This window comes from Sebastes fasciatus, chromosome 19, assembly GCF_043250625.1.
Source record: "Sebastes fasciatus isolate fSebFas1 chromosome 19, fSebFas1.pri, whole genome shotgun sequence".
Classification (NCBI taxonomy): domain Eukaryota; kingdom Metazoa; phylum Chordata; class Actinopteri; order Perciformes; family Sebastidae; genus Sebastes; species Sebastes fasciatus.
In genome coordinates this window covers 3,612,387-3,633,465 of record NC_133813.1, presented here as the reverse complement: position 1 = coordinate 3,633,465, position 21,079 = coordinate 3,612,387, and the positions used below count along the sequence as shown (strand labels likewise).

Genomic DNA, 21,079 nt, shown 5'->3' with positions numbered 1-21,079 from the left:
TTAGGCCTGTCACCATTTTGGTTTTTGGTTGTTGTCATCTTGGTTTTTGGCCGTAGCCATCTTGTTTTTTTTTGCCATCGCCATCTTGTTTTTTTTGCCATCACCATCTTGGTTTTTGGCTGTCGCCATGTTGGTATTTTTGCCATCGCCATCTTGGTTTTTGGCCGTCACCATCTTGGTTTTTGGCCGTCGTCATCTTGGTCTTTGGCCGTCGTCATCTTGGTCTTTGGCCTGTCGCCGTCTGGGTTTTTGGCCTGTCACCATCTTGGTTTTTGGCCATCGCCATCTTGGTTTTTGGCCATCGCCATCTTGGTTTTTGGCCAAGAAATAGTTGTAGACATATTTCACTAAAATACACAAATGTCAACCTCATGGTGGCGCTAGAGGAAAAGTCAGAGCATCAACAAAGTCATTAGGATGAACATGAATGTCTGTTCAAAACTTCATGGCAATCCATCCGGTAGTTGTTGAGATATTTAAATCTGGATCTAAGGGGTGGACCATCCCTGGAGTTATAGCTCTATTGTTGCTAAAAATATGGATTATAGCAGCTTCTAATATCCTGAGTATATACTAGAATCTGAATGGAAACCTCTCCCAGGTTGCTGAAGTTCCTCAATTCCCAGAAAACAACCTGACCTTCCTGAGATCCTAACATCAAGTATTTAGTAGGTGACTTTGTGAAGTCAGAACGATTCATTTTCATGTCCTAAATCTGCCATCCGCTCACGAAATCCACCCCGAGAAAATGAAGAAATCCCGCTGACTTCCCCGACTGAAAGACACTGGCTAATATGCAGATCAGCGGCCGAAGCAGATACTTTCCCTCCTTTTAACTTCTCACTTTTAATGTATCACCTTGAAATCCACAGGGCATCCTCCCAGGAGTCCCTTTGTCTATGAATGCTAATGGGATCTCTCTGTGTTAATAATAAATAGCTGCTGATAAAATAATAAATTTCTAATGTCCCCCTCTCAGACCTTTTTCTCTCTCCTCCGTCTCCGATTAGTTTATCAGGGCTTTGCCGCCCCAAACACTTTGGGCTTAATTATTTAAAATGCCTGAAAAATTCATATCCTTTTTTTTTGGGTGCAAAAGCCATCGTTCAGCCTGTGAAAATTTGGAAAAAGAGGCGGCGGGGGGATGAAATATTCAGCAGCGCGCGGGCCCTTCAATTATTTTTCAGATGCATGAATGTTAAAAAACACATGCACAGTGAAATGAGCATTTTAAGGCGGAATAATTCCTACGGCCGTATAATACAGCTTTGTCAATTATTCAGGGCTAAATCTCCCCGCCGACACTTTACACATTTATGTTTAATCACATTCAGGGAATTTGGATACAATCACATGGCTGTCATTTGTTTTTTTTCACCCCGAAGCAATGCAATTAAGTGTAAAAAAAAAGATATTTTATGCTGGCAAATATTAAAAACAAAATGAGTTGTGTCCATGTGGGAGCAGAGCCCAGTGCTTCAGTTTGCTGCTTCCAGTTCCTTTACTGGCTTTTTTTTGGATGGTCGAACATCGTCCCCGCTGGTTTGGCTCCCATCAATGTTTAACACAACAAAACATGAAAAAAGAAGCTGTTTCCATTCTCATCTGTAATTTAAGCATTCCTCTGTGTTATATCCTATCCGCGGTATCGCTCTGCGCTACACAAATGCTTTTGTTTGCTGGCTGTCATTGTGCTGTATTATTTAGAGGCAGAACAAACAGAAAGCCCTCGCTGTCTTCTTCTCCTCTTCCAAATTCATTTGAACACTGGCTCCTCAGGCCTGTCAGTGCATCTACCACAGGGATCAATTTCACCACTGCAAACCCACTGGATCAGATCAGATGGGACGCCCACGCTATCTTTATCTCTGTACGAGTACAGGCCCTCCGAGGAGCAGGGTGACGACATCTGTGGGGGGCTTTTCTTCTTCACACAAGATGATTTTGTGAAAGTTATCAGGAAAAACTCTCTTTTTAAAACTTTCTGATTAACTTTTAGGAGAAGAGGTTGCAGTTTAATATCCGTTTAAAGCTCCTGCATGTAATTGAAAAGAACATAAATGATGATGAGGGTTAAATGATGGGCTTGGAGACGTATTTGAGTCTCAAATTAATTTAAATTGCTGCGTGACATGCCCAGAGGTTCTGGGTCAGTATTTCCTTCTCCCTCCGTCTCGTCCTCTGTCCCTGTTTAACCTACTATTGAAATAAAGAATTAGGAAATACAACAGAGAAGGTTGAAAGATACATTTTTGACATGAATCTATATGAAACATGTCACACAATTGCTCAAAGGAAGTTTTTGTAAATTCAATTTTAAAATAGAATATCGATTAATCAATTAGTTTATCAAGAGAAAGTTAATCTGCAAATATTTAGAAGTTTTTTTTCTACCAAAAATGCCAAAGATTTGATGTTCCCAGCGAGGATTAGCACTCAATATCTTTGGGTTTGGGGCTTTTGGTCGGACAAAACATTTGAAGATCTTGGCCTTTTGTAGGATGTAAACTGTTTTGAGCGATGCTCGTTCAGGTATATTTAGAGCGAGCAAGCGCGAGCCCGACGCTGACTTTCGTGGATTTCACGGCCACAGGTGTCGCTGTTAACAGGCATTTCTGAAAGTTACAAATAGTCCCTTTAACGCACTAACACAATTGATGTTTTGGAGATTGTTGCGGGCGCAGCTGCAAAGTCAGAGTGAAGATACTGGCATCATATGAAACTACAAAACCTAATGAATCTATTGGTACCAACCATGTCATACTAGCTTGACCTCTGACCTCAAGACCCACGGGTCTCACCCCCCACGAGACTGACAGCCCTAATAATATCATATAAAAATGAGCTATAAAGACTATAAACTTTGTGATAAATGGAGAGAAACATCTATATCAAATGTAGTTTACCCTTGAAATGTTAAAAACTAAACGATAAAACGTGATAAAGAGCTGGATATTACTTAAAAAAATGTGCGGCTACATAATCTGAGTAAAACTAAACCCAAGTAGTAAGTAAGTAGTGAGTCTGTCTGTGTTGTGAATGAAAGCTGTGTTCATTTGCGTCACACTAACAGAGTTTGAAAGCATTCAGATGATTAAAACATTTATTAACCAGCCTCATACAATAAATTATTCATTTGGACGGCTCGTTTTTAAAAATCATGTCTGGGTACATAGCTTACATTATTATTATAATATTAATAGTATTATATTAGCATTAAAGCATGAATTATTGAGGATTATGGTTATATTGAATGTCTAGGACTGGGTGTTATGGTTGTGGGCCAATCACATTAAATATTAGAAGAAGAGCTTGTGTTGATTGACGGTTAACTCAATGCTCAGATTTCGAAAGACTTTGGAATGAAAGCAATCGTTTATTAATGTTAACGACGTGATTCACTCAATAAATCTCAAATGCAGAAACCTGGACTTCATTTAAACTCACTAAAAGCAGTTTGGGTGTTAATGGTGCAGTGTGTGCACAGGAGTTATGTGTTTTATGTGTGTTTAAATGTGAATTTTTTTGTCCTATTTGTGCACTTTTCCTCTACCAACACCATCAGGTCAAAATAGTGATTTATCTAATAAATTGGTTTATGATCAAATTCCTGCAGAACTAATGACATTCAAATGTTACAAAGCAAATGTTAGTATGCTAACATGCTAAACTAAGATGGTGAACATGTTAAACATTAGACTTGCTAAACATCAGCATGTTAGCAATATCAGGAGTTTGCTGCACAGATTGTATGACAACAAAACCTTTGAGTATTAAATCTAAAGACATGTATGTAGTTGTCAAATATAAATCCTGCACCCAGTATATATACAGTACATACGGATATATACAATATATACATACTGTATATATAGACATTAGGGCTGTCAGTCAATTAAAATAGTTAATTGTGATTAATCGCACATTTTTTATCTGTTCAAAATTAACCTTAAAGGGAGATTTGTCACCAAAATTTAGCTCAAGTTTGGAGCGTTATTTAACCTCCTTTACGACAAGCTAGTATGACATGCTTGGTAACGATGGATTCATTAGGTTTTGTAGTTTCATATGATACCAGTATCTTCACTCTCGCTTTAAGACTGAGCCCGCTACAACCTAAAAATCGCAAGTTGCGTTTATGCTTTAAAGAAATTAGTGGAGTTAACTGCCGTTTAACGCATGAAGTTTGACAGCCCTAATATATTTATATATCTACACATATTTTGTTACCTACTTGTAGGTACATAATGTTTATTTGTACCTCCTTTTGTTCAGCTTTGTAGCTGTATGACTATTTCTATCTCCCTCATAATTGTTCTGTGTGTAAGTACATTGAGAGCGACTTAAACCTGAGTCAAATGTCTACACATACTTGGCCAATAAGTTATAAATCTTTGGTGTATATATATATATTGTGGAGATATTAGGCCTGGAGGTGCATAAAGACGTGGGCAGCAGAGATGTGCATGACAGGAAAGGAGACACAGACAGAAGGCAAAATATGAGAAGATACTGTATGTTTTAAACATGAAGTTTCTGCAGCGCCGGCGATGAGTCGTGGGCACCGTTACAGAAACACACTCACAGAGAGAGTGTGTTCTAATCCCTACAGGCCCCGGGGCCTCGCTCTCAGGCCCCTCAGCTGGGTGACAACAAACCAGCCTCTCTGATTTATGGAAATGCAGATGGGCTTTTTATTATGCCTCCTGCTGACACACACACGCACACACGCACAGACACACACACACATCCTTCTCTGTTCGGCTAACGGGAGGACAAAGGAGGTCAAACACTGTAAGAAATGTGTCAACTCTGCAACCAAAATGGTGATTAGGTTATGCTCTGTGTGTGTGTGTGTGTGTGTGTGTGTGTGTGTGTGTGTGTGTGTGTCGGGCCTGTGCATGAAGACATCTTGATATTTAATTGCTGTAATTAACTCGTTTAAAGACACAATAAATTATACAGTATTTTAAGCAGCAAATAATTCATATGCAGGTCAGTGTGTCGGCTGCATGTGAATATTTGTATCTGTCTGTAATTATGGGTTTTCCTGAAGAGTAGCCTGTTTAGAAGTATTTAGATAAGTAAAACAACTTCTTACAATATATTGATATTGTTTTTCAAATATGAGAAATATAAGATACAATTCAAGGAGGGAAATCCTCCTGATCATTTCATGTCACAGTCTCCTTAATCTCTATAAACGGATATTTGCATATGAACGTACAATCTGTAGGCAACGGAACAAGATTTTGGTATTGGAAGCGTTCTGGTTTCTGTTTGTAGTCGGAGTAGTATTGACCAATCACGTTCGAGGATGCTTTGGTTGGACGCAGGTAAACAGTCCGTGTGGAGAGCAAAAGAGGCAGAACGCATCGGCCGAAATGCGTTCTGGGAACCCACCGGCTATCGACTGTCGATGATTTAGTGTTTTATTTGTTTAAAGGTGCTAAATGCAAGATTGGGAGCATTTCTATTGACGCTAACAGCGCTGACAGAGCTAACAGTGTCGGAGGATGGGTGTTACGCTTCCGCTTCAGTAAGGACAGCGTTATCAGCTGTAACCACCGTATGAGAGCAGTGCAGAGCGGCGGCCGTGAGCGAGCCAGTGGGGCGCCTGGCGATGTCAACAAAGCACAGAGAAGCTCTGATTACAACACACACAGAGGGAGAGGGACTTCATTCTCTGCTCAGGAAGACATTACTCCTTTATATCTTTACATAGACAATAGTTGTTTGATGCTACGTATAGAGAACCTTTAAAATGACCTACCTGTGAAACAATCTGGTCATACACGTCGTCTCTCAACTCCAACTCCAGTTTTGAAGTTGCTAATCGGACTGTAAACAGCGAGCAGGCTTATCCGTCATCAGACCAATAGCTGATGGGTTTCAAGATTGTGGCCACAGCCACACATGGTAATATTATCCTAATTCTACCTATGCTTACTATTCAGGTTCATTTGCAGTCAACTACACCTAAACAATCAACCATCACACAGTTGGTCTGATTTGGAATCTGTTTATTTGCTTTTGACCTTACAGGGTTTAGGTGAAGTGTAAACATTTTAACAGTGAAGGGTTACACAGGCTATTGTTTGTTATATTAATCATTTGTTTCTTTGTCTTTGAGTTGCCGTGGTTGTTGAGGGAGGTTCCTTCCTGGTGGAGCAAAAGGCGTGGCCGAGGACTCTTAGGCCTAGTTGTCGTTCTCAAAAAAAAATCTTGGTTTTAAAAAAAACTCTGTTCAGATGAAAACGCAAAATCATTTTAATAACACACTGGCATCGGGGTCTGTGTTGTGGGAGTGTTGCATTGGATAAGTAACAGTGACCTCTAACTGTACATTTATGTATAAACATGTGAAAAGTCCTGTTAGCAGGTTATTTGGCCACGTCCGCTGTTCATGGATGTATTTATGCCGCCGTTGCACAACATGTCTCCTCATTAGTGACGCCTCACAAAGGAGATAACGGGGCAACAGACCGTTGCCACGTATAACAGACCGTTGCTAAGTATAGCAGACCCTTGCTACGTATAACAGACCGTTGCTACGTATAACAGACCGTTGCTACGTATAGCAGACCGTTGCTACGTATAGCAGACCGTTGCTACGTATAGCAGACCGTTGCTACGTATAGCAGACCGTTGCTACGTATAGCAGGCCGTTGCTACGTATAGCAGGCCGTTGCTAAATATAGCAGACCGTTGCTACGTATAGCAGACCGTTGCTACGTATAACAGACCGTTGCTACGTATAACAGACCGTTGCTACGTATAGCAGACCGCTGCTACGTATAGCAGACCGTTGCTACGTATAACAGACCGCTGCTACGTATAACAGACCGTCACTAAGTATAGCAGACCGTTGCTACGTATAACAGACCGTTGCTACGTATAGCAGACCGTTGCTACGTATAGCAGACCGTTGCTACGTATAACAGACCGCTGCTACGTATAACAGACCGTTGCTACGTATAGCAGACCGCTGCTACGTATAACAGACCGCTGCTACGTATAGCAGGCCATTGCTAAGTATAGCAGACCCTTGTTACGTATAACAGACCGTTGCTGTGTATAACAGGCCGTTGCTACGTATAGCAGGCCGTTGCTACGTATAACAGACCGTTGCTACGTATAGCAGACCGCTGATACGTTTAACAGACCGCTGCTACGTATAACAGACCGTTGCCACCACAAAAACATTCTCACTATTGTGATTATAATGATGTACGTTGTAGGCTACTATACACCTTTAAGTGTGTATTATGTCAACTAGGGCTGCAATTAACGATTATTTTCATTGTCGATTAATTGTTACAAACCAAAAACTCTGTTTTCCTGTCTACACTGAAAGTAGCATTTGTTCAAAATCGTTCTTTGACATCTCTTTGACTTCTTATATCAGCAGCAAAAATCTGGATCACATGCAACATGATCAAGAATTAAATTTCCAACTGGGCTCAGTATTGTTTTCTGGGGGGGGGGGGACGATCAGAGGTGTGACACATCATCTAAATGAGATCATATGTGCATTTATTTCATTGTGCTGAATATTCATAACTCCACAAATGATGTGTGTCAAAGAAGGAGAGCGAGAGATCACGGTGGGGGGAAGGTAAAGGTGCAAGAACACACTGCTTGGTTTCCATTATCATCCATATACCATAATCCCCTCTGTGAGAGAGACTCCCTGTCAGTGTTTAAACAGGAACAAAGGGAGAAATAAAAAAGCTTGTCCACACACTTGTGAGATAAAAACACATCATTCATCCTCCGTTCCCGTGGTGACGCCTCTTCCAGCTCCTCAACACTTAAATACAAGAGCTCTCACCTCAATCCTCTCTCTCCTCCTTTTTTATGCTCTCTACTATCCATCCTTTCTTCACTTCAATTTCTTTTCTCTTCCCCCCCTCATCCTCTCCGGAGTGCTCTTCATCCCCCCCCCCCCAGTCCTCGGTATCCTCCCCTTCTCTCTCATCTCATCCCCTCATCCCCTCATCCCCTCATCCCCTCATCCCCCGCCCCTCAGCGCTCAGTGATTAATGCGAGTTTTAATTGTCATGCTCACTTTTATGCTCATTAAAGTGTATTATGCAGCAGTTAGGGTATTAAAGTTCAGCGAGAAATTTCATGCATACTGATGAGAATGCAAATGAGCCCAGCGTGAACGGATACTATGGTTTGTGTTGTGCATGGTGCGTGTGTCTGTGTGTGTGTGTGTGTGTGTGATTATCCCCAGGAGTGAGCCAGAGTGTCATTATCACCCGTACTAGCCATCTTAGCCGAGCAGAGAGTCCATCCATGGAAATCATGTTAATGGGAGTCTTAAAGCATTCTTTATGCCTGAATACCTGAATAGTATTTAACATGTTATGATGCTGGATGTTGTCAAGAAATGCTGCCTGGGTTTTATTCAGTGACTTACAATAAACTCACCCTTTAGTCCTGTACAGTACATACAAAATAAAACTGTAAAAGTTGAAATTGAAGGTTTAGCATTGATATGTGCTACAAGATTTGTACTGTAGACGTGCCGTGTACAATGATAATGAGGTTAAAAAAGCAGCTATGTAGCAATAGCTTGAATAATATATGCATTTTTCTTAACAGTATATGCTAACATGATAATTAGGGCTGCACAATATATCGTTTTTTTATCATCAACTAAGGATTGATATTTCGTTTGATCTATAAAATGTCAGAAAATGGTGAAAAATGTTGATCAGTGTTTCCCGAAAGCCCAAGATGATGCCCTCAAATGTCTGATGAGTGGACGCTAGGCATAAACATAGCAAAAGTTATGCGTTTTAAAACAGAAACGTATGAGTGTGGATGTAGTTTGAACCAAATTTCATGACAATCCATCTAATAGTTGTGAGATATTTCACTCAAAATCACAAATATAAACCTCCTAGTGGAGGAGAAGTCAGAGGATCACCAACATCCGTCCGTAGGATTCATAATAATAATGCAATCCATCCAGTAGTTGTTGATATTTCAAAGTGGTGGACGGACAGACTGAGACGCCGCTAGCATGGCTAAAACGATGAGAGATAGCAGCAGCAGCAGCAGCGTGGTGTAATAAATGAGGTGTCTTGATGAAAACTCTCAGCGAAGCAACGATAAGAAACGTATTAACATAATGAGCGTCTGAAATTTAAATGTAATACAATGAGAGAGAAATGCCTGAAAGATGAATATAAAGTCAGTTGTTAGAAGGTGACGGTGTGTGTCTGTATTGCTGTCTTCCTCTCTCTCTCAGCCCTCCTGCTGTTCCCACCACGCTGAGTGAATAGGCTCAGTCATTACTGCGCCTCTGCTGCGCTGTCTGCAGGGTGAAATGAGACAATAGTAAAGATTTTCAACCAGGGGGCCTAAATCATTTACACAGCATGGAGCAAGTGTGCTGAAATGAGGCTGCTGATAAGCCGGTCCTGCAGCAGCAGCAGGTGGTACTGTAACTGGAAGAGCAGGGGAGGAAAGCAGACACATAAACTCATTACAGTGACAAACAGTCAGAGTGTTTCTGCATCAATGAAACTGTTTAAAATCACGACTGAAATGTTCCCCTGGTGCTGATCAAACAGAGATATCCAACATCTTTCAAACTTTACTGTGGGAGATAAACTCAGTGTTATTGTGTGGATAACCATTATTTTTATTGTCGATTAATATGTCGAATATTTTCTCTATTAATTGATTAGTTGCTTGGTCTATTAAATCGTGAAAAATGTCGATCAGTGTTCCCTACGATGACGTCCTCTAATGTTTCATTTTGTCCACAACTCAAAGATATTCAGTTTACTGTCATAGAGGAGTAAAGAAACCAGAACATATTCACATTTAAGAAGCTGCAATCAGAGAATTTAGACTGTTTTTTTCCTTAAGAAATTACTCAAACCGATTAAATATAATAGGAAAACTTGACAGGGAACATTTTACTGACACATCAATACTTTTACTTTAAGTACTTAAAGGGACTGTTTGTAACTTTTTAAGCGTATAAATGTAGCGGGTCGGGACACATGCGCGCTCGCATATGCGCGTTCGCGTGTAGCCGCTGCCTCTCCTCCTCTGCCTGCTCGCCTTCACTCAGACAGCGCGCGCGTTCTCGCTCAGCTCGCTCCACCTCTAGACGTGAACGCGCGCTCACTCCACACTGCAGAAGAGTTAGTTTAGCTCTGAGAATATCTAGTGAATGTTCAGTGGACGTTTGTGCAGAAATAACTGCTGCAGCTCCTCCAGACCAACAGAGGTTTTCCGTGTCTTGTGAAGTGACGGAGCTCTGCAACGAGTTACGTTGTTGTCTCGTTACCGACCGGGTGCCGGTGTCTCCCTGCTCTCGGCTGCGGGCGGAGGGAGCAGGGAGACACGCTGCCCGTGCGTTGAGGCAGGAAAAGCCAACACTAGGATCAGATCTAAATCATGTTCATGGAGAGACCTTCGTCTGGTCAGCTAACATTACTGCCACGCAGCTGAAATATAGAGTGATATTGTGGTTTTAGCTGACGTGTGTCGCCTCACTGTGTTGAGCGATGCTCGTTCATGTCTATGTAGAGCGAGCAAGCGCGAGCCCGACGCTGACTTTCGTTGATTTCACGGCCACAGGTGTCGCTGTTAACAAGCATTTCTGAAAGTTGCAAATAGTCCCTTTAAAGTAAATTCAACTGATAATCAGTGGCGGCTGGTGGATTTTTTTTTGGGTAGGGCCAATCAATTTCAACAAACATCCTAGTACGATTCAATGCAAAAAAAAGGTATCAAAAACGCATTACTACTTTGCAGTTACATTTTTATCATTTATTCCAACACTGACATAAGGACATCTTATTCATACAATTCAGTATGTTAATATAACATACGACAGATCATTTATAAAGGAACTTTGCTCTTCTGTCCTTCTGAGTGGCAAACCTCTCAATGACCTTCTTATTGAAGTCAGGCATGTTCCTGACAAGTTTCTTCTCCATGGAGAGCATAGCCAGAGCATTAAGGCGATCCTGTGTCATGGTGTTTCTCAGGAAGGTCTTGATCCCGCGAGAACTGACATGAGCCCTGACGAGAACAGAGAGAGACACACGTGAACGTGCGCGCGCACACCATGGGCCAAATCAGTTTGGCCCTCCCGGAAGTCTTTTTTACGGCGCTGATTGGATGAATTGTATGTCATTCATGCTTGTAATCATATATCTTTAATCAGTGATTGGCTGTACTGCTTATTAGACCCGCCTTCCTTGGGCCAAATCCATTTGGCCCCAGAAAGTGCACGTGCAGCAGAGCAGCTGAGAGGTGCACTAGCAGAGAGTTCAAGGAGGAAAGCAGATATTTGGCGCAGTTATCCTATTTTACAAATATTACGGGTATATTCCATAGGTCAAAAACACACATATTGACAATTTTTATAATTTTTATAATTTTTATAATTAATAATTTTATAATTTTTTTTTTTTTTTTTTGGTGGCTCAAGGTGGGTGGGTCCAGGCCCCGTGGCCCTCTATTGGCCGGCCGCCACTGCTGATAATACTGACATACTTCCACCACTGCTTGAATGCAGGACCTTTACTTGTAGTGGAGTATTTTCACAGTGTGGTATTAGTACTTTTATTGAAGTAATGGATCTGAATACTTCTTCCACTACAGAAGGTTTATATATCAGCTCTCTAACCTCAGACGTACTGCTTGATAACTATGAACTGTATGATTCCTAGCATTGTTTTTTGGGCCCCTGAATCCTTCACCCTCACTTCCATGCATCCATTGAACCACATCCAGCGTCCAAAGTGCATTTCACTTTTAACCGTCTACGTCACATTTTTCAATTTAACTTTCCCTCAGGCTACGAAACACCAGAGACCAGATTAGCTCCTCTTTTCTTAAAGCTTTATTAATCAATATTTCTCATATTAACACTAAATCAAACATGTAATGTGAAAGAACCCGCAGAGAATCGTCACCCAGCTTTTTAGCCACTTTAGCCTAATTTACTGTGTGATTCAGTCTCACTATACGCTCAGCAACCTGGTTTCCAGCTGCAGACAGATGTTTTCGGCTGATAAATTTACTACCTGACACAGTTAGAGACTCACTGGTGAAAAGAGTGAAACATCTAGCTGCAGATATTTTTCTTATAAGTTGGTGGAAATCAAACCAGAGCTAAAAGGAGAATGAATACTGACCTTAGTGTTTGTCAGGTGGCACTGAATGAACGTTAAAGCAGATGTGGAAGAAATGTTCAGATACTTTACTTTAGTGAAAGAAGCAATACCAGTCTTGCATTGAAAACATTACTTAAGTACAAGTAGTATTATCAGCAAATGTACTCTAAAGTATCAAAAGTCAAAGTACTCTTGGTGCTTCTCTAACTCTTCACCAGAAAGCAAATAATCAAACCTTTTGCTCAAAGTAAAAGTAATAATACAACAATGTAGGAATACTCTGTAAAAGTCCTGTATTCAAAATCTTACTAAAGTAAAAGTACAAAGTATTATCAGCCAGATGTATTCAAAGTATCAGGAGTGAAATTACACAGCAGAGTGGCCCATAATATTATTCTATACTATATAATAGTCCTATTATTACTCATGATATAACATGTAAGCAACATTTTAATATTGCACAAGTTGAAGCAAAATTGTATTGTTATAATGCATCATTGACATTTTTTGTATGTTAGATTTTTAATCTGTAATCTAATTACTCACTATAGCTGTTAAATAAATGTAGTGGAGTGAAAAGTACAAGTAATCCCTCAGACTATATGTATAAAGTAGCAGAAAATGAAAATACTCAAATGAAGTACCTCACAATTGTACTGAAGTACAGTTATTAACCTCTTTGTCGATTAGTTGACTTATCGGTTATTTTGGTCTTATTAGACTACTATTTCTTTAATCCATTAGTCATTTTTCATGCTTTTTTTCAAGCTGAATGACTTATTTCTAAGAAACTTATGAGCACATCTCTGATAAACACAAGATTTAAAGTGGAGAAACTCAGTTTAACAGATCTATCGATTAAATCAACTAATCAATTAGTCGACTAAGGATCTCTTTGGTCGAGGACGGCTCTAATATATAATGTGTAGGAAGGGCTTGTGATTGTTTCTCTGATTACTTCTACATGAGCTTCCTCACCTCAGGCCAACTGGACAGAGTTCACTGTGGATAATGGTCATGTTGTTGTTGCCCGGTTGCCCTCGAGGCCCAAACTGCTGGATTTGTGTTTTATCAGCTGGTTGATGTCCCAGGTGTAAACTAGTCCCTGCACACACCACTACTGAAACAATGGGTTCACTATGAATTTACGATTTGCACCGTTTTTGTGGTTGAACTGTTGTCTGTGACACAAAGCAGTAATTCTTTGCTCTCTGATGGGTAAATAACACGATTTACTATGTTAATAAGCATTATGAAAATAAAAACTCATGCCACTAGTTATGACTTTAAAGTAGTAATAGTTCTACATTTACAATACATTACATTAGAACAGCAGATTGATACCTCACATGTCTGTATGGGAAATGTTACAAAGACTAGAAACAGATTCAGGCTAGCTGTTTCCCTCCGTTTCCAGTCTTTGTGCTAAGCTAAGCTAATCAGCTGCTAAGGTAGCTTCATATTAAATATGAATATAAGAACATAAAGTCAATTTTTAGCTTTGTCATTGTATTGTTTCTATAAATTCACTCATACAGTAGTTCTCTTTCCATACACTATTATATTTCCAGTGGTGGAGAGTAACTAAGTACACTTACTCAAGGACTGTACTTAAGTACAATTTTGAGGTACTTTTATTTTCAATTTTATGCAACTATACACTTATCCACTACATGCTCTTTTTTTACTGAAGTAAATGAGCTGACTTCCTCCACTGCTTGAATGCAGTACATTAACATGCTAGTAGCAGTATTACTACTTCTAGTAATAGATATGAGTGCTTCTTCCACCACTGCTTGAATGTAGTGGAGTATTTTGAGTGGTATTAGTAGTTTTACTGAAGTAAATGATCTGAATACGTCTTCCTCCACTGCTTGAATGCAGGACTTTTACTTGTTAGTACCAGTATTACTACTTCTAGTAATAGATATGAGTGCTTCTTCCATCACTTCTTGAATGTAGTGGAGTATTTTTGAGTGGTATTAGTACTTTTACTGAAGTAAATTATCTGAATACTTCTTTTTCCACTGCTTGAATGCAGTACATTTACTTACTAGTACCAGTTATACTACTTCTAGTAATAGATATGAGTGCTTCTTCCATCCACTACTAAATTTATCATAATAAGTTGTGTTTTCTTCTGGTATTAGTACTTTTACTGCAGTAGAGGATCTGAATACGTCTTCCACCACTGCTTGAATGTAGTACATTTACTTGCTAGTTCCAATATTACTACTTCTAGTACTAGATATGAGTGCTTCTTCCATCCACTACTATTATTATTTCTCATAATCGGTTGTGTTTCTCTTTAAAAGGCTCCACATTCCAGTGGACCTTTAAACGTCACACGGTGTTGGAGGCGGTGCTGCGTTCACTGCCCCCTCCCCCAAAACCACGAGGTCTCCAGTGTTGACAGGCCCAGAACACCGATCACATCACCGCAGGGCAGCGCTCTCAGTCCGGCTTCTCTAGCTCCAGCTCTCGGTCGGTACTATCTGCTCACCGGTGCACCTGGAAGCACAACACGGTCGGTTTTATAAAGCTTTTCTCGGTCTTAAAACCTCACAAAGGATTAATTCCTCCATCCGGTCCTTTAGCTATCTAACCAGACCGACTCCTCCTCTCTTTAATTTGTCAACAAAGGGGTTTGACAAGCCCCGGAGAAGCCCTGCCCACATGGCTCCATAAAAGGATGATTTGGCCAATACGCGGCCAACAATCAACAAAAAAAGCTTCCCTTCCACGGTCCGCGTTCATACGGTGCGTTGACTTCCTCCAGCGGAGCTATGATGGCGGAGCGCGGACAGCAGCACCCGGCCAAGCGGCTCTGCTGTCGGCCGGGATACAGCGCGGTTTGTCGGGGAGGCCAGCGGGCCGCGGGGGCTCAGTCCTCCGGCGGTGGAGGCTCCGGAGCCTCCGGGGGCGCCGCGACCAGGAACCCGGAGACCCTGCTGGACATCGCGGCTAGAAAAGTCGCGGAGAAGTGGCCGTTTCAACGCGTAGAGGAGCGATTCGAGAGGATCCCGGAGCCTGTTCAGAGACGGATCGTTTACTGGTCGTTCCCGAGGAGTGAACGGGAGATTTGCATGTATTCATCTTTCAATACAAGTGGCGGAGAGGAGGTGGGAAGTAGCGGGGAGAGCGGCGACGAAACGCGGCTACCGTTCCGACGAGGTGTCGCTCTGCTGGAGCTCGGCTGCGTGGACAACGTGCTGCAAGTCGGTGAGTGATGGTGATGTGATGTGATGGGATCAGGGCTATATCTAGTGCAAATATATGCACTGTTAAGAATTTCCCAGTAAAATAACAGTAAAGAACTGGCAGCTGGGTTGCTCTTTATGTTACTGCAAAATTAACATTATTATACAGTTTGAACTTTATTAATTTCACAGTATTTTACAGTTAATTTACTGTTTAAAGATACATTATATAGCTGTTTTTTCACCTTTCTTTTACAGTATCTTACTGATTTGCAGAATGCAGATGCAGAAATTAAGATAGCAATGAGTGCAAAATAACAGTAAAGAACAGGGTTGCCTTTGTTACTGTAAAATTAACATTATACTGTTAATGAAAAATACAGTTTGAACTTTATTAATTTCACAGTATTTTACAGTTAATTTACTGTTTAAACATACATTATATAGCTGTTTTTCCACATTTCTTTTACATTATCTTACTGATTTGTGTGACTGGGGCATTTAAATCCTGTTTTTGCTTGGGGGCAGTTTGCATGTGAAATGTGAGGTGCACAAAGCCTTAAAAAATCCTCTAATTGCATTGAAAAAACAAGCTTTAACTTCCACAGAATAAGGATGCATAACCAAATCTATAATAATAAGTGTCTAGAGCTGAAATAAGTTGACTATTTTGACATGCAGTTAATAGTTTAAACAAAAATTCCATTCATTTGATAGTTTAACCTTCTCAAATGTGAGAGATTCCTGCTTTTCCTTGTCTTACATTAGAGTAAACTCACTATTTTTGCGTTTTGTTGTGGTGTTGTGACCAAGAAAGCTATTTTAAGAGCATATCTACTGTCTGCTGCTGTTTTTTAGAGGCGTTAATAAATTAGGCTCATGTGAGATGTCAATTTGTGACACAAAAGTAAGATTTTGGAAGCTAGTTTGAGGGTTCAAGCAGCCTGTGAAATCAACTAAAAGTGCTTTAAATGGAATTGATTAAGCTGATTTGACTTTATAAAGCATTTAGAGACATTAAAGCTAATTGTTTTATATATTTAATCACATTTTCTTGTTGTATGTCTCCCATTAGGCTGCGTTTTGCTTTGCAGTGTCCCTTTCTGCCACTGTATTATTCCAGTGGGTTTGTTTTTATATGGATACCAATGCATTTTTCAAACAACGTCAGAATCATGTAAAACAACTTCATCAAATCTTTCATCATATAAAACCGATCTTTTTGACAACAAAGGGTGAAGCGGTCAGACTGCAGGAGGAGAGAGCCCACAATGGGGCTTTAAATCTGCTGTGTGCATGAATGGGAATGTGTGACTGGGGCATTTAAATCCTGTTTTTGCTTGGGGGCAGTTTGAATGTGAAATGTGAGGGTGCACAAAGCCTAAAAAATCCTCTAATTGCGTTGGAAACAGAAGCTTTAACAAAAGAGGAATCCCCACATTTTCACATCTCAAACACCATCAGACTTCACTGAGAAACTTCCACAGAACAAGGATGCATAACCAAATCTATAATAAGAAGTGTCTACAGCTGAAATAAGTCGACTATTTTGACAAGCAGTTAATAGTTTAAGCAATAATTTGGTGGTTCCAGCTTCTCAAATGTGAGAGATTCCTGCTTTTCCTTGTCTTACATTAGAGAAAACTGAATATTTTGGGGTTTTGTTGTGTTGGTCGGACCAAAAAAAGCTATTTTAAGACCATATCTACTGTTTTTTTAGAGGCGTTAATAAATTAGGCTCATGTGAGATGTCAATTTGTGACACAAAAGATTGTTGAAGCTAGTTTGAGGGTTCAAGCAGCCTCCGAAATCACCTCAAAGTGCCTTAAATGGAATTAATTGAGCTGATTTGACTTTTAAAAAGCATTTCGAGAGATTAAAGCTCATTTTTTAATATATTTAATCACATTTTCTTGCTGTAGGTCTCCCATTAGGTTGAGTTTTGCTGTTCACAAACACAGTCTGACCTTTTAAAGACCATTTTTAAATGCTTACATAAAAGTATTGAGTAATAAGGGAAGTGCTGGGTTGGGTGTCAACTGACACACATTACATTTGAATGAGTTGTTCTGTGTGTGGCACAGATGCTTGTTAATGCACGTACTTGTCTTTGTCCGCTTACATAGTTGTTTGATCAGCATTGTGCTGCTAATAAATGTGAGTTGGAAAGCAGTCAAATATGCAGTCTCACAATGTCGTTTGTTATATATTTAGATGGGGTGTATATATGGCATGCTATTACTGGAATGTCTGAGCAGAATAACCATTACAGAAGTAGATGTGCTCTCTTTCCAAGTGGCACAACTGACCGCATGTTTAAAACCCACTGAAAGGAGATTTTACAGAGTGAAACAGGAACAGACACCTGTGTGCTAAAGTGACAGCTGCATGTGCAACTTTACTCCACCAACAACACAAATCAGTGACTCACTAACATTTGATTTTATGTCATTTAGTTGTTCTATTTCTGTATGTGCTTGGACCCTCTTTGAGATTTTAATTACCCAGCACAGCATTCCCATTGTGACTTTGGCACTTTGTTCCTATTTTCATGTTCATTTGTGTCTTTCAAGCTTCCTGTCGCCTCCGAAAGGAAGGCAAACAAAAGCATCTTTTCACTCCCTTGTTAAGTAGAAGAGATTTGGAAGGGAGGAAGCGTATTGAGCACAACGGTTCTCTTTAAATGGGCCGTGATTCACACCAGTTTGCAGCCAATTGGTTCGGGTTTGTGTCTTTTTTTTGTGTGTGGACAGAGAGCTCTTTGGCTGTGTTGAGTTGAAGGGATAGTTTTTAAGTTCGCAGCCTTTATCAGGAGTCTTTGATTGTGTCTGTCACCCTGTGAGTTCAACAGACTGTAATCCCATTACTCTGCATGGTTAATTGTAATGCAATCTGAATACTTGCATGACACGTCCCTCTTCCCCCCACACTTTTAAATGCATGTGAGCTTTGTGAAGGACCACAGGGAATACACACTCACATTACACCAGCCTCTGTCCTGCCAAAATAAAAGGCCTATATATATTGTAGGGCAGGGACGATTCACCTATCTCCTGATTCAATACTATCACGATACAATACTATCACGATACTTGGGTGTTGCGATTTGCGTTTCTTTGTAAACTCTTTTTAACACACGACCACGGGAAAAAAGTTTAATCATACACTGCTAGGGACTTTTAATTTGAAAATATCTTAATACAGTAAAAATGTTTGATTTTCAGCATGTATGTAGTCAGAGATGTCCTGAAGTCAAATATATCAGTCATTGTTGGACATTATTTACCTTTTATTTGTTATTTACATTTTTCCAGCTACCCAAAAATCAAAGAATAAAGACATTTCCCTCACAAACTAGTGGTATTTTATTTTTAATTTATAAGGGACATGTAATGTTTTATACTTCTGGTGAATATAATCCAATCAATCTTATTTCCATATGTGTATTTTGTATATACAGTTCCTTTTGTTAACACCTTATTTTGAAAACTAGTCCCACGTGTCTACTTCCTCTAACTTCTCCAAGGTGGTCTCTAGCTCTCCCGTCAGCTCCGTTCTCTTTATCCATCCATGGTCAGCTCCATCGGGGCCGTTTCAATGCAGAGAACATAAATGTCAGTATCTGGGTGCTCTACAGTCGTAGCGTCGGCCCATTTGACCACGGAGATGAGAGCGACGGCCGGCTCGACCGCCACGTTACCGCAAAACGTTTCCTGTCCGTGACAGAGTTAGCATGCAGCTTTAGCCGTGATGTCTAGCTCTGCTTTTCCTGCAATGTGTGAAACCCAAAGTGTTTCCATCCTTTACTGGATGTGTAGTGTTTACCACGCTGGATGCGGTTTGTTTTGGTTGACGGATACGGAACAGATATGACGTCACGTTACTCAGACTACAACAATAAAAGCGGTAACTTCCTTCTACCTCCACAGACTCAAATGAAGCAAATATATCCATTCTGGCATTAAAAAAATCAATTTCAAAATAGCAATACATAGGTGAATCTATTTTTTTCCCACCCCTAGAATACACACAACACACAAGCTTCTGTCCTGCCAAAATAAGAGGCCTATATATTCCCAGATATTGGGAAATGTATCTGCAGGGAAGAAACAGAATCTGGGTTGTTATTCCAGAGCGTGAGGGGGGCTCGATCGGCATGCTCACAAAGAGTAATAACAGTAGTGTGCGCGCACACACACACACACACACACACACAGGGAGGGTTTCTTTCTTGGCTGATTGCACCCCGGTCTGGAATTTGCTGGAAAAATAGAGCCAAGAAGTGATAAATAAAAGATGTAATCTCCCCACGTGTGGGCCGTACCGGAGAAGGGAGGTTTTCTCGCAGCAGACCTTGAGGAAATGAATAGGCACACATTTGCTGTGGAGCCCCTCGTACTCCACAACAAACCCTCGCTGCTAATCAGCGCAAAGATAAAGGAAGCCATTCTTTCTTACAGGAGCAAATACTCCAGTTTAGACTTGAGGGCTACTTTATTCCCCAAGTTGTAGCCAATATCATAGTTGGTGGTGATGTTATTGAGCTGCGAGGTGGACCACCACCAATAACTCTGAGTGTGCTGCTACTCAATATACACTCTAGGCTGACGGCAATTTAATACCAAACAGTAATAAAAGTGTCTACAGCTGAAATAAGTTGACTATTTTGACAATAAGTAAATTGTTTAAGCAAAAATGACAATAATTTGATGGTTCCAGTTTCTCAAATGTGAGAATTTCCTGCTTCCGTTGTCTTACATTAGAGTAAACTGAATGTTTAGGGGTTTTGTTGTGTTGGTCAGACCATATTTTAAGATCATATCTACGGTCAAAAGTAAGATTTTTGAAGCAGGTTTGAGTTCTAGCAGCCTACTGTAGCATCAGAAATCACCTAAAAGTGCATTAATTGGAATTAATTGAGCTGATTTGACTTTTAAAAAGCATTCAGAGGCGTTAAAGCTCATTCTTTTTATATGTTTAATCACAATTTCTTGCTAGACATCTTCCATCAGGTAAGATATTTGCTGTTCAGAAGCACAGTCTGACCTTTTAAAGATCATGTTTAAATGCCTACATAAAAGTATTGAGTAATAAGGGAAGCGTGGGTTGGGTGTCTGAATAGTTTTGGATTGTGGCTTGTTAGTCAGACCAAAATAAAGCAGTTTTAAGACCTCACCTTGGGGTCAGGGACACACGTTTCTGATGTTTTATAAACCAAAACAATTAACGGAGAAGATAATCCTCAAGATTAATCGATAATGTTTCAGCTTGTTAACATGCTCAAAAATCAAACATTAAAAACAAGAGCAGAAAATGCAAATGCAGGTTTTGCAGTTTCAACTATTGCTGCAGCGATTATTTTATTCAAAACTGGTCATTAATTGTTGCTATGGTTGCCATCAGTGATTTAATCGCCTTAAACATTTCACTGAGTTTCTGATTGAAAGTAGGAAAGTCACAGTCACGGTTTTTGCCCATAAAATTAAAGACCTTTACTGATTAATGCATAAAATGAGATTAAAATCTGCTGTTTTTAAAAATATATATGCAATCAAGCTGCTGCATAATATATTGCTCTCCTTGGAGTCATAATTGCAGCATATCTCCGATGTCCATTGCGAATAAAATCTACTTAGAAATCCTAGAAAAAAGACGCTCCTTATAACTACAGAACTTGCCTTAAAAACGTCACGTTGTCTGTACATCTATGAGTACACTGCA

The 21,079-nt window shown here is 40.2% G+C and overlaps 1 protein-coding gene across 2 annotated transcripts in view; it reads left to right on the top strand.

Annotated features, from left to right (window-relative positions):
* Positions 1 to 21,079, top strand: part of LOC141756877 (zinc finger SWIM domain-containing protein 6-like) — a 73,265-nt gene that overhangs the window by 8,456 nt on the left and 43,730 nt on the right. The window contains exon 1 of one of the 2 annotated variants that reach the window (XM_074616835.1): positions 14,548 to 15,380. The exons of the other annotated variant lie outside the window; for it this stretch is intronic. Within the exon in view, the coding sequence (XP_074472936.1) occupies positions 14,945 to 15,380 (436 nt within the window). The 5' untranslated portion in view covers positions 14,548 to 14,944. Of the gene's footprint in view, positions 1 to 14,547; positions 15,381 to 21,079 lie in introns of those variants that run through there. 2 annotated transcript variants of the gene reach the window in all.